Raw genomic sequence first — 13705 nt, 5'->3', positions numbered from 1 at the left:
TAGGTACTTATACGATTACAGCCCTGATGAAGTCATTGGGAAATTCCCGGACGAAACACGTGTTGGCTGTGACTCTGAACGAGGAGTAGAATCGACACTGATTACAAGATACTTTTGAAGAATATGACTGAATTTTGACTGAAGGAATTTGGACTTTGACCTTGGATCATATAACAAGTTTGGAGCAACAGATTTGAATGTTTGGTTACTTTGGATTTGGACATTGATACTTAATTTGAGGACATTGACATACATGATGAATATCATTTTTTTCCCTGTAGAAATATATAAAATACAAGTATGATCTAATGATCACTGACTTATGAGTAATGCATTTTCGAATTTGTTACGAATCCAAAGAATATTGACTTTAGGGAACTGGATTTTACTTGTGTATGAGTGCCTCTTGTAGTCAATGGTATTTATGAGTGCTTATGCACATATTAAGACCCAGGGGTGGTGTCTTTCAAGGGTGCACCATTAGAGGATATAATTTTTATTGATATTTACCTTAATACCCAGAGCGCCTAGTATTCTCCCAGTAAAGTACACCCACACATAATTAGATTTTAAGAAGACACCAATGTATATCTTGGGTCATTTTGGTGAGCTAATATAAATTTTTCCACAAAAAAACACTGGCTGCAGTTAAGCCTTTAAACGTTATTTTCACTGATTCGAACAGAGTAGGAAAGGTATTGCTACTTTATTTGAAAAAAGTCCAAAACATAAAAAACCCTGAAGGCACAAAAATACTACGCAACAGAGAAAAATGTACAAATAGTTAAAACAAACTGCAAAGAAACAAAGCAGTCATAAAAAATAACCAGATAAAAGTTAGAGTCAAATCAGATTAGGCACTAAAATACGAATGCTCTTTTTCACAGACAGCCATAAAGAAAAGAAAAAAACACTTCTTAGACATTAATTTGCTGTGAGCACACTGAAATATTACACCACTGCGGAAGACAAACTCAAAAATGTATTTTTTTTTTTTTAAACCAGGATCTGAAACTTGCATTAACTAAATCACCTTGTTAGTGCCAGCACCCAACATCACGAGATGCTGAAAATTAGACTGCCAGTACCAATGAAAACATCTTAATATTCAATATGAAATACGATAAAATGAGGACAATCAGTAATAAACCTTTCAATACTAATAAGTGTTTTTTCTTTGTAATTTTCTAATAAGACTGTCCCCGTACAAGTATCTGCTTTTGTGTTCGCCTCTCAATCAATTTTCTCTTAGCGTACATTTTTAGAAGAGCGCGCAGTCTTGAAAAGCGCTTACTTGTGGATCATCACACATGAAGGCTATTTCAGTTTGCAAGTTGCAAACTTACACCATCCAATACTCCAGGTACACTTCAAAGCTCTGTAGCATCAAAGTGGACTTAGACCACAGCAGACACCGTGTGCTTCGGTTCGACAATGTTTAAACAACTTTACACCAATATAAATTCCATTCTGAGCGTTGGATATCTTTTTTAAATGGACACTCTGTCATCATCTTCATCTTGCTGATATCTGCTTCGGACATGTCACAGCGAGTCCCACAAGTCGTAGGTTTCCAGTTAAGATTTGAGATGAATAATTTAGTTCTTCTCTACAACAGAAGCATGTTCATAGCTGATCACAAGTGCCTGCTCTCCTCAGCATTTCAGCTTCTCTCTCATGTGCATTCGCTGATGTCTGATAAGGTGTGCCGTTTGCCTGAAACTCTTCCCGCATGTAACACAGGTGTAGGGTTTTTCTCCCGTATGTATTCGCCAATGCCTGACCAATAGTTGAGAGGTTTTAAAGCTTTTCCCACATTCACTACACATGTGGGCTCTTTGTGCCATGAGTTTTCTTTGATCCTCTTTTACATTTAATGACAGACGGAAGCTCTTCATACAGTCACTACAGGTTTTCTGTCTATCGCTGCTTGTTTGCTGATTTGAATTCACATCAGTTGACTGATTAAAACAAATCCCACACCGGCTACATACACAAACCTTTACTACAGTCTGCAAGTCCTGACTCTGTCCCACGTTTAACGATTCATGGATGTTCTTTCCATACCCAGTCACGTTAGACAGTCTCTGCCCTCTCTGGCTTCCCAGATGTTTAAAATGGTTCGACCTATGATTGACACTGCTGCCATTCTTACTGCAAACATAAGGTTTCCTTCCTTGGTGGATTCTTTGATTGCCAATAACACCTGATCTATGACCAATGTTACTGACATCCTCTTTATTGTAAATTAATGTCTTTTCCCAGGTCCTGGGTGGCTGTGGTTCAGTACAGTTTATTGGCTCATGTCGACCTTAAACAGAGAAAACAAAGAATAGTGATATTTAAATAAAACACAAGCACTTAGCAGAATATTATTCAAAATAAGTTGGCGTGGCATATTGGAAATACATGCAGAAATTTGTAGTGCATAATTCAAAGCAGAGATAAAATATCTTAAGTGCGTTTCCAACCGAATCCTGTGTCCCCAAAAGTTATCCACCAAAGGTTGTACACATCTATTTCTGGAGACTCACACTGCTTATCCTGGAATTTCCAGAGCTCTCTAAAACTAAACATAATTATTGAGAGGGGGCAGAAACTGTTCAAGAGTGGCCAGAGATGCAGGCATTGTCCAGACATGATTCCACTAATCAGCATCCCTGAGAAAGGCATGTAAGTAATTTTTGTATTCTAGAAACACCTACCTCCGCTTGTAACATGGTATAATTACAAAGAGTGAAATAAATTTTATAATCCACACAATTATAACACTGTTATTATATTCAGATCAGGAAACATGGAGATACAGTTTAAGGTCCCTTCAAAAAGAAAAGGTAGGAAACGCCAAAGCCAACCCCATTGAATTACTGAATAAAAGGTTGCATCAAAGGTAAAAGCGCACCAGTGGGCAACCATAATGATGTCAAAATGGAGTGACCAGGAAGAACTGGTGACATGAAAAATCAACTACATGCACAAAAATCAAAATGCTGAAGACAGACAAGAGACACATTGGATTCCTTCATATGAAGATATCACTACTCGCTCTTGTAACAAAGGCCAGAGGTCAGAGAAGGAAAAACATACTTAGTAGTCTTACACATCCCTTATAAGAAAGAGAAAAAAGGAATTGCTGAGAAACACATAAAGACAATATGAACTGTCAAGAAAGGATAAGACGTTGCCTTAAGTTTAGAACTGCAAGACTTTAAAAAACATAGAGCTAACATAGAATACAACGGAAGCAACCACATTGAATATGGCTGGGTGGAATATTTCAACGGCACCTTCCATAAAAAACAAGGCCTATGCAGAGGAGCTGAGGAATGTGAGCTACCCAACTTCCGAGCTGAGAAAGATTCACATTGGGTGATACAGGTTAAATAAATTAATTTGAAACAGTTATTTTTAGAGGAGAAAATAAACAGGCCGTGGAATCTATTAGCTGGGACACAAGTCTAGGACTGCTCCTCTTAGAAGTCGTTTAATGTGCACCCAATACATGGCCTCTGTGCTAGCTCACTGCATCAAAGCTGCAGGGCCCAACTCCAAGAACTCAACAGTGTGGAGTTCGACTACATAAAAAAGGACCTTGCTGACTGAGTGCTGCGTGTCGATTTCAGTATTGTAAAGTGCTTCATACAGCCACAGAAGACTGAGAATAACAAGATCTGAAACTCAACGTGACCATGGATCATGTCTGGATATGCTCAAATAGTGCACAAAAGTACTGCCAGTTAAAGCAGCTGCACCATTTGTTGCAGTTCTAGAGAAAATGTCTACCTTTGTTTACAGAGTAAACTGACAAAAAAATAATATGTGATCTTGTAATTGAAAGGGTTGTATGAGTGTAGGAAATTTCCCTTTTTTGCGTGGTCATCTAAATTTTTTCGCCTTTTGCTGGACTCTATAGTTAGCTGGATTTAGAACTCTGTGAACATTAGTAGTTAAGGGCTTGCGCTCCCCCTTTTGATGTGGCTGAATTGGCATATCGCTAATTGGCATTTTTAACTTGCCTCTATATGGTATAATGGCTCATATATGGGACAAACTGCATCCAGGGCCTGGAAGGTAAATGCCACCAGTGGACGGCAGCAGCTATTAAGCCATCCACTACAGTGTCAGTGCAAGCATGGCTACAGACCTTCCAGTGTAACAGTTTAATAAAAACTGCAATCTTATCCGTCTAAATAAACCCTTCTGAGCCCACAAGGTGGGGTGCAAGGTGGTTAAAAATAGGACATGCAGAAATTTAAAGTTAACGTCCTCACAGTGACTAGCACCCGGACGCTATTTTTAACTGTGGCAGGCCTAGCTGTGCTACATGGAATATCCAAGTACAGATAAAAAATATGAATACTGTATCTCAGGAATGAACGACCCATGGGAGCAGATATTCCAACTCCCTGCTCATCAAGAAATCATGAAAAGACAGTGGGGCTGGATAGCTCACACCGGCCGCAAGTTTGCATCAAACACAACCAGGCAAGCCCTGACCTGGAACCCATAAGGGAAAAGGAAATCCAATTTAATGACAAATTCTGATTTTAATAAATATTTAGGACAAGTAACCTGAAGCTCCCGGAAATAAATTTGCATTAGCCTTCAGATGCAGCTATCTGAAGGCTCCATCCCTGATAAGGCATAACATTTGCTCCCAAACCAGAGGACAAAGGCCTGGGTTCAGGAAGGTGTTGTTGTTTCCTTGAAAGTATGACTGACTTGGTAAAGCCAAGAACTGGATTAACTTCAAAAAGGTTTATCCCCGTCCAAAGGAAATGTTAGCTGACAACTGGGCAGGGATCCTCCTTTGTCTCCCCAGCCGGGAAGGCTCCAATTACTGTGGGTCTCTTTTTGACATTACAGTGTCAAATCCTGCTGGGGTATAAAATCCTGTTTGGCAGGTAAGCTGGGGTTTACATATAACAATTAGGGCACAGTTGAAAGGAAGAGAACAGGATGCCAAGGCAATTCTCTATATCCACTGTCTGGCTACTGGGGAATCCTGCTTTTTCCTACCAGATGTCAGTCTCTGGGTTTTACATGCAACACTGTGGGAGCACTTCAAAGGAAGGGAAACATGATGCTACAGCAGTTCTTGTTTATTCACTGTATGGTTGCCAGAAACTCATACTTTTGTTCTACCAGACTTTTGTCTTTTGGTTTATACGGCATACAGTGGATGCCTCAAACTGGATTTCAGTGTTAGATGTGTAAGGACACCTGGATTACTACAGTGCACTCGCCACACACCTACAGCCTTCACAGCCCAATTTTAGTGTGGTTGAAGACTTTCACCAACTTAAAAATGTACTGCTATGGTGGACTGGAACTTAAGGACCATGTCAAACTTTAAAATCTTTGACAAGGACAAACCTGGTTAATGCATCTGAACCACACTCAATCGTACCTACATCCTGATCTACTTCAAGCAGTATCACTGGCACTTTATGCTTCTTGTCTCTATTGCTACTTAAAACTTTAAACGTTCATATCTCTGGATCACCTAATGGGATGCTTACCATTTTCGGGTTATTTTGTTTATTACATTTTTTTGTAATCCATTTGGGATTTTTATTATTTTGCATTTTGACTTCATTACTGTTTTGGTACTGCATAAAAACCTTAGTCGTTGCCCTTAGTTAAACCTCCTGCTGAGCGTCACACTACCAGGAGGTTGATTTTAGAGACTGTGATGGTTCACCTTGACAAGGGTTGTGATTGTTCCCTGATGTCGGAAGTCATCTTCCCCAAATAGCAATCCAATTACTTACAATGACAAGCAGTCAATGTATACAAACCTTGACCCCCATTTCTCACAGGTCTTTTCTCCCCATTTTGCTCTTGTTCAATGGCCTTTTTCTATTGCTAAATTTTATTACATCACACTGCTATTTGCAGGGCTGGATGAAGTGAACGGGAGAGACCTCAGTACTTTTGGTTGCTTGTCCTCCCAACTCTCTACCTGCTGCTGTTGGGTTTATCCATTTACCAACTCCCCCAGCTAATGCTTCACAGCCCCATGTACTTCTTTTCCTACTCCATTCAATTGTCTGCTGTTTATTTCCTTTCTAAGCACTCCTTTTCCTCTGCATCTCACTAAATGGTCAATATTTCCAAGCTCTGCTACATAGGAGTGGCTAACAATTTCCACTAACGGTTCTTCTGCACCACAATTGTTTTCGTTCTTAGTGGGGTCTTCCTCCAAGCCAAACTATATATATATATATATATATATATATATATATATATATATATATATATATATATATCACACCAAAACTCTTTCAGGGATAGAGCGACGCATAAATTATGCAAAAAACAAAGAAGAACTCTGGGAAGTTCCCCATGAGTTGAGCAAATCTAGAGTGTCGCTGGTGTTGCAGAGTGCTCCTTACTAGAGCATCTCTCCACCTAAAATTGGGAACTTCCCAGAGTTCGTTTTTTTTTATATATATATATATATATATATATATATATATATATATATATATATATATATATATGGAAAATGTCACTTACCTAGTGTACATCTGTTCGTGGCATGTTCCGCTGCAGATTCACATGATATGCATAGGTTTTGCCATCTAGTGTTGGGCTAGGAGTGTTACAAGTTGTTTTTTTTCAAAGAAGTGTTTTCGAGTCACGGGATCGAGTGACTCTTCCTCTTCGGTTCCATTGCGCATGGGCATCGACTCCATCTTAGATTTGTTTCCCGCCGAGAGTAAGGTAGAAGTGATGGAGTATAAAGAAAAGAGAGGTCCATGCAAATGGAAGTGAAATATATATATACATATGTACAGATGTTTGTTGTAACTTTAACGGCTACAGGCTCCCGGGGAGCCGGGTGGGCGCATGTGAATCTGCAGCGGAACATGCCACGAACAGATGTACACTGGGTAAGTGACATTTTCCGTTCGATGGCATGTGTAGCTGCAGATACACATGCTATGCATAGACTACAAAGCAGTTTTCCTCCCATAAGCGGTGGTCAGCCTGTAGGAGTTGAAGTTGTTTGAAATAGTGTTCTTAGTACAGCCTGTCCAACTGTGGCTTGTTGTGCTGCTAACACATCTACACAGTAATGCCTGGTAAATGTATGGGGTGTTGACCAAGTGGCCGCTTTACAAATCTCTGTCATTGGTATATTTCCTAAAAAGGCCATTGTTGCACCTTTTTTCCTTGTGGAATGTGCTTTTGGTGTTACTAATAGCTGCCTTTTAGCTTTTAGGTTACACGGTTGGATGCATTTTACTATCCATCTAGCTAGTCCTTGTTTTGAGACTGGATTTCCAGTATGTGGTTTTTGGAATGCCACAAATAACTGCTTAGTTTTCCTAAATGATTTTGTTCTGTCAATGTAATACATCAAAGCTCTTTTAATGTCTGCAGCGCTCTTTCTGCTACTGAGTGTGGCTGTGGGAAGAAGACTGGAAGTTCCACAGTTTGATTTATATGAAACGGTGAGATGACTTTAGGTAGAAACTTTGGGTTTGTGCGGAGTACTACGTTATGTTTGTGTACTTGTGTAAAGGGTTGTACAATAGTGAATGCTTGTATTTCATTAACTCTTCGTAATGAAGTGATTGCAACGAGGAATGCTACTTTCCACGTTAGATACTGAATCTGACAGGAGTGCATGGGTTCAAAGGGTGGACCCATGAGCCGTGTGAGTACAATATTGAGATTCCATGAAGGCACTGGAGGTGTTATTGGTGGTATGATACGTTTTAGCCCTTCCATGAAGGCTCTGATAACAGGGACTCTAATTAGAGACGTGTTTTGTATATTTTGTAAATACGCTGAAATAGCTGTGAGGTGTATTTTAATGGATGAAAAAGCTAAATTTGCTTTCTGTAGATGAAGTAAATAACCTACAATGTCTTGTATGGATGCGGAAAGAGGGGTAATTTGTTTGGATTGCCAGTAAAAGACAAACCTTTTCCATTTGTTTGCATAGCACTGCCTGGTAGTGGGTTTTCTTGCTTGTTTAATTACTTCCATACATTCTGGTGGAAGATGTAGATATCCAAACTCTAAGACTTCAGGATCCAAATTGCTAGATTGAGCGATGTTGGATTGGGATGTCTGATCGGTTGTTTGTGTTGTGTTAACAGATCTGGTCTGTTTGGCAGTTTGATGTGCGGTACTACCGAGAGGTCCAACAGTGTTGTATACCATGGTTGGCGTGCCCACGTTGGTGCTATGAGTATTAGTTTGAGTTTGTTTTGATTCAGTTTGTTGACCAGGAAAGGAATTAGCGGGAGAGGGGGAAAAGCGTAAGCAAATATCCCTAACCAGCTGATCCATAGAGCATTGCCCTTGGACTGAGGGTGTGGGTACCTGGATGCGAAGTTTTGGCATTTTGCGTTTTGTTTTGTTGCAAACAGATCTATGTTTGGTGTTCCCCAGCGGTAGAAGTAATCTTGTAGAATCTGGGGATGTATTTCCCACTTGTGAGTTTGCTGGTGATCTCGACTGAGATTGTCGGCTAACTGATTGTGAATGCCTGGTATATATTGTGCTATCAGGGGAATGTTGTTGTGAATTGCCCAATGCCAATATTTTGTGCTAGGCGACACAGTTGTGACGAGTGTGTCCCCCCCGTTTGTTTAGATAGTACATTGTTGTCATATTGTCTGTTTTGACAAGAATGTGTTTGTGGACTAGAAGGGGCTGAAAAGCTTTTAGTGCTAGAAAGACTGCTAGCAGTTTTAAGAGATTTATGTGAAGTGTTTTTGTTGACTGTCCCACTGACCTTGTATGCTGTGATTGTTGAGGTGTGCTCCCCAGCCATGGAGGCGTCTGTTGTGATAATGGCGTGAGGCACTGGGTCTTGAAAAGCCCGCCCTTTGTTTTAATTTACAGGGTTCCACCATTGAAGTGAAGAGTGTGTTTGGCGGTCTATTAACACTAGATCTTGGAGTTGACCCTGTGCCTGCGTCCATTGTCTTGCTAGGCACTGTTGTAAGGGCTGCATGTGTAGTCTTGCGTTTGGGACAATAGCTATGCATGAGGACATCATGCCTAGTAGTTTCGTCACAAACCTGACCGTGTGTTGTTGGTTTGGCTGTATGCTTGATCTTATATTTTGAAACAAATGAACTCTCTGTGGACTTGGAGTGGCAACTGCTTTTTATGTGTTGAGTGTGACTCCCAAGTATTGCTGTATTTGGGATGGTTGTAAATGAGATTTTTGGTAATTTATAGAAAACCCTAGTTTGTGTAGAGTATCTATTAGATATTGCGTGTGAATTTGACATTGGTGTTGAGTGTTGGCTTTTATTAGCCAATCGTCTAGATACGGGAATACATGCATGTGATGTGTCCTTATATGAGCTGCTACTACGGCTAGGCATTTTGTAAATACCCTCGGTGCTGTTGTTATCCCGAAGTGCAACACTTTGAATTGGTAATGTTTGCCTTGTATTACAAACCTGAGGTATTTCCTGTGAGATGGATGAATGGGTATGTGAAAATATGCATCTTTTAGATCCAGTGTTGCCATGTATTCCCCTTGTTTTAGTAAGGGAACTACGTCCTGTAGTGTTACCATGTGAAAATGATCTGATTTGATGAAGAGATTTAACGTTCTGAGATCTAGAATAGGCCTTAACGTTTTGTCTTTTTTTTAGAATAAGGAAATATAGGGAGTAAACCCCTGTTCCTTTCTGGTGACAAGGTACTAGTTTTATGGCTTGTTTTGCTAGTAATGCTTGGACCTCTATTTGTAATAGGTCTAAGTGTTGTATTGACATCTTGTGCGTTCTTGGGGGAACATCTGGAGGGAATTTAGTGAACTCCATGCAGTAACCATGTTGGATAATTGATAGAACCCATGTGTTCGTGGTAATGTGTGCCCAATTGTTGTGGTATTTTGTTAATCTCCCCCCCACAGGTGATGTGTGTTGGGGAAGTGTGACATTGAAGTCACTGCTTGCTACTAGGGGTCTGTTTGGCAGGCTGGAATCTCCCTCTTCCTCTGGGGGTCTGTCCTCTGTAGGAACCACGAAACCCCTCTCTCTGGTACTAAGACTGGTAAGTGGGTTTTGTTTGGGAGGTGGATGGTTCTGAGGGTTGGTGTCTAAACCCTCTCCTAAACTGTGGTTTCCTAAATGTTCCCCTATATTGAGAGGAATAGCGCGCGCCCACGGCTTTGGCCGTGTCCGTGTCCTTTTTCATTTTTTCTATTGCGGTGTCCACTTCCGGCCCGAATAGCTGGTGTTGATTGAATGGCATATTCAATACCGCTTGCTGTATCTCTGGCTTAAAACCAGAACTTCGCAGCCATGCATGCCTTCTAATGGTGACTGCTGTATTGACAGTCCGTGCCGCTGTATCTGCAGAGTCTAGTGCAGAGCGGATCTGGTTATTGGAGATGGCCTGTCCCTCCTCCACCACTTGTTGGGCACGTTTTTTATGCTCTTTTGGTAGATGTTGGATAATATCCTGCATCTCGTCCTAATGTGCTCTGTCGTAGCGGGCAAGGAGGGCTTGTGAGTTGGCAATACGCCACTGATTGGCCACGTGCGATGCCACTCTATTCCCTGCCGTGTCGAACTTACGGCTTTCTTTATCAGGGGGTGGTGCATCCCCTGATGACTGTGAATTTGCCCGCTTTCTTGCAGCCCCCACTACAACTGAGTCCGGAGGGAGTCGTTGTGTAATAAACACAGGGTCTGACGGGGGGCGGTTTATATTTTTTCTCGACCCTTGGCGTGATGGCTCTCCCTTTTACTGGTTCTTGGAAAACCTGTTGTGCATGTTTCGGCATGCCCGGTAACACTGGCAGGCTTTGATACGAAGCATGCGTGGATGCTAGAGTGTTAAACAAAGTCATCCTCCACTGGTTCTGAATGCATTGTAACATTGTGAAATGTTGCTACTCTGGCCAGTACCTGCGTGTAGGACGTGCTATCCTCTGGAGGCGAAGGTTTTGAAGGATAACACTCCGGACTGTTGTCCGAAACTGGTGGGTCATATAGATCCCCGGGGTCCACATCGTCCTGCGTCATCCCAGTATGTGTGGGTGACTGTGCCATTGGTGTACCCACTGGTGACAGTTGCGGCGAGTGAAGTGGGGACGGTTGTGGTGAGAAATGTGGGGGTGGAGACTTTTCTCTAACCACTTTGGCCTTTAGTTGCATTTCAGTCTCATGAAAAGCCAGTTTTCTTTTGAACTTGAGGGGAGGGATGGTTTGTATTTTCCCTGTGTCTTTTTGGATTTGTAGCCTTGGTTCTGTTTGGTCTAGCTCTTCCAAATCCAGTTCTTGCTCGAATCTGTGCCTTTCTTTGAGCTGTTGAGAGAGCCCCTGCTCTTCCATATAGGAAGTCTTTTTTGGCTCAGAAGCTGGTTTTTTCGGTACCGAAACCCCAATGGATACTGTCGGTCTCGGCTCCGAGAGGCTTTTCAGAGGTTTGCTCAACTCGATCACTCGATGGCGACTCTTTTCGGTGCTGGTTTCTCGACCAGAGTCGGAAGTCTTCTGCATTATTTTGGCCTTTTTCGGTGCCGATGATTGTATTTGGTCACCTCCTTTTTTGTGGGTCGAGCCATGGCCTTCCGGCAGTGGCGTCCCCGAGGCCTTCTGTTTCTTTATGTGACCTTGGGTCTGGGACGGGGCAGGTGTACGCACTTTTTGCGCCGCCGTCGGTGGCCGATCCCCGTCGGAGTCATCTGAGTCCGAACCCTGGATGGAAATTCTCGTTTCTTCCTCATCGACGTCGAGGTGTTGTGTCGGTTTCTACACCATCTGCAGACGTCTTGCGCATCGATCTCTTAGGGTCTTCTTAGATCGAAAAGCTTTGCAGGCTTCACAAGTATCCTCTCTGTGTTAGGGCGACAAACACAGGTTACAGACCCGATGCTGGTCTGTGTAAGGATACTTGGCGTGACACGTCGGACAGAAACGGAAGGGGGTCCGATCCATGAGTCTTCGACGATGGGTGTGGTCGGGCCAACCAGGCCTTGGTTAAATGGGGAAGCCCCGAAGGGCCGCCGAAGCGGTCTTATTGTTGGTGCCGCTGTGTTTGTACTAATCTGGTCCCGAACGCAAACAATACTGACGGATTTCGATGATTTTCCGAGATTTCCCGATTCAAATTACGGAGCGAAGAGAAACACATCCGAACCCGATGGCGGAAAGGAAACAATCTAAGATGGAGTCGACGCCCATGCGCAATGGAGCCGAAAGGGAGGAGTCACTTGGTCCCATGACTCGAAAAGACTTTTTAGAAGAAAAACAACTTGTAACACTCCGAGCCCAACACTAGATGGCAGGAACAGTGCACAGCATGTGTATCTGCAGGTACACATGACATTGAACATATATATACAAGCACTTCCTTCCTTACTTTTCTTAACACAGAACTAAACCCCTGGAAAGAACAAGCCTAATGATCTCCTTGCATGCTCAAGGCTCATCCTTCCTTCCTTGCCTTAATACAGAACTAAACCTGGAAAGAACAGGCTTAATGATCTCCTTCCACGCTCAAGGCACTTCCTTTCTTAGAAAAGTGTCAGAAAAGCTTTCAAGACACCTCTCTTAGGAAGCACTCTGCATGATCGTCCCATACTATATAATCGTTCCTCTATGCACTCCATCCTTTCATTCTGTGGGCTATGTAAATCGCTCTGCTGCACTTCAGCATAATTCTAATATGAATACAAAAGTCTTTAAATACACCTCACTCACCTGTGGAACAATTGATGGTTCCTCTCTTAATCGAAGTCTGGCGCTCCAGTGAACATGTTGCTTCCTCCTCTTCCTTTATGATAAACGAAATGACTTCATGTCCTGTTGTTAAAAGTACATTCAAACGGTAGTTATGCATAGTATAGAAACATATACTAATCTGCACTATGTGTTCTCTTGTGACATTAAACTTTGTCAAAGAAGCATAAGATGCTGCAAAGGATTCAGGAACAAGTGAAATGATTTGAAAAGGAAAGGCAAGGTGATGAAGTTAATAGAATACCCACTAGAAAAGAAGTCCCTTAACGTCCTGAATCCACAGCATCTTACCTAAGCCAGGGCGGGTACTGTGCTGACCTCCTTCCTGAGTAGAGTCCATTAAAAAAGGTTTTGACGCCGGCACCTCCCTTTGACATATGTCAGCGCTGAGAAGGGAATACCCTGTTGGATGAAGTGTACATGTTTATACATTTCACAGTTAGCCTTCACTGTGCAACCTTTTTGTCTACGCACACAAAGCTTAGCTCCTACTACGAACCCAACTATGCTTGACAGCTACAAGCCCATCTCCCTGCTACGCTTCCCAGCAAACGTCTTAAAGAAAATCATAAACAAACAATTAGCAGCCCACCTCAGCGAGAACAAGCTTCTCAACACCACCCAATCCGGTTTCAGACACAACCACAGCACTGAGACTGCCATGAACGACTCCCCACTGATCATAGACAGAGGAGACACCACGGCCTTCATCCTTCTGAATATATACTCTGCATCTGCTACCGTGACCCACCCCATATTCATTCAGTGCCTAGATGACGCTGGCATCAAAGGACCTGCATTACAACACACCTGCTCCTTCCTGGCAGGCTGCACCCCGTCAGTCTTGGCACCTTTCATCTCATCCATCGTCCACCTCATTTTAATATGATCAAAGTATTTAAAATAGAAGTGACACAGCCACAATGAGGTACTGCCAAAAGCTGCTGTCATGGGTGCTTCTTGCCACAGAA

General features: G+C 42.3%; 1 protein-coding gene across 4 annotated transcripts in view; it reads right to left on the bottom strand.

Annotated features, from left to right (window-relative positions):
- Positions 1–690: 690 nt before the first annotated feature.
- The window catches only part of LOC138303534 (zinc finger protein 773-like), a 64663-nt gene continuing 51648 nt past the window's right edge, over positions 691–13705 (bottom strand). For 3 of the 4 annotated variants that reach the window (XM_069242751.1, XM_069242753.1, XM_069242754.1), the window contains 3 exons: positions 13026–13136; positions 12696–12797; positions 691–2311 (listed from right to left, as the gene is read on the bottom strand). In XM_069242751.1, the coding sequence (XP_069098852.1) occupies positions 1656–2311; positions 12696–12797; positions 13026–13136 (869 nt within the window). In that variant the 3' untranslated portion in view covers positions 691–1655. The remainder of the gene's footprint in view (positions 2312–12695; positions 12798–13025; positions 13137–13705) is intronic. The other variant, XM_069242752.1, reaches the window with a different exon arrangement.

Source organism: Pleurodeles waltl, chromosome 7 (assembly GCF_031143425.1).
Source record: "Pleurodeles waltl isolate 20211129_DDA chromosome 7, aPleWal1.hap1.20221129, whole genome shotgun sequence".
Classification (NCBI taxonomy): domain Eukaryota; kingdom Metazoa; phylum Chordata; class Amphibia; order Caudata; family Salamandridae; genus Pleurodeles; species Pleurodeles waltl.
Note: the sequence above shows the minus strand (reverse complement) of the source record. Positions and strands in the feature narration are given on the sequence as shown.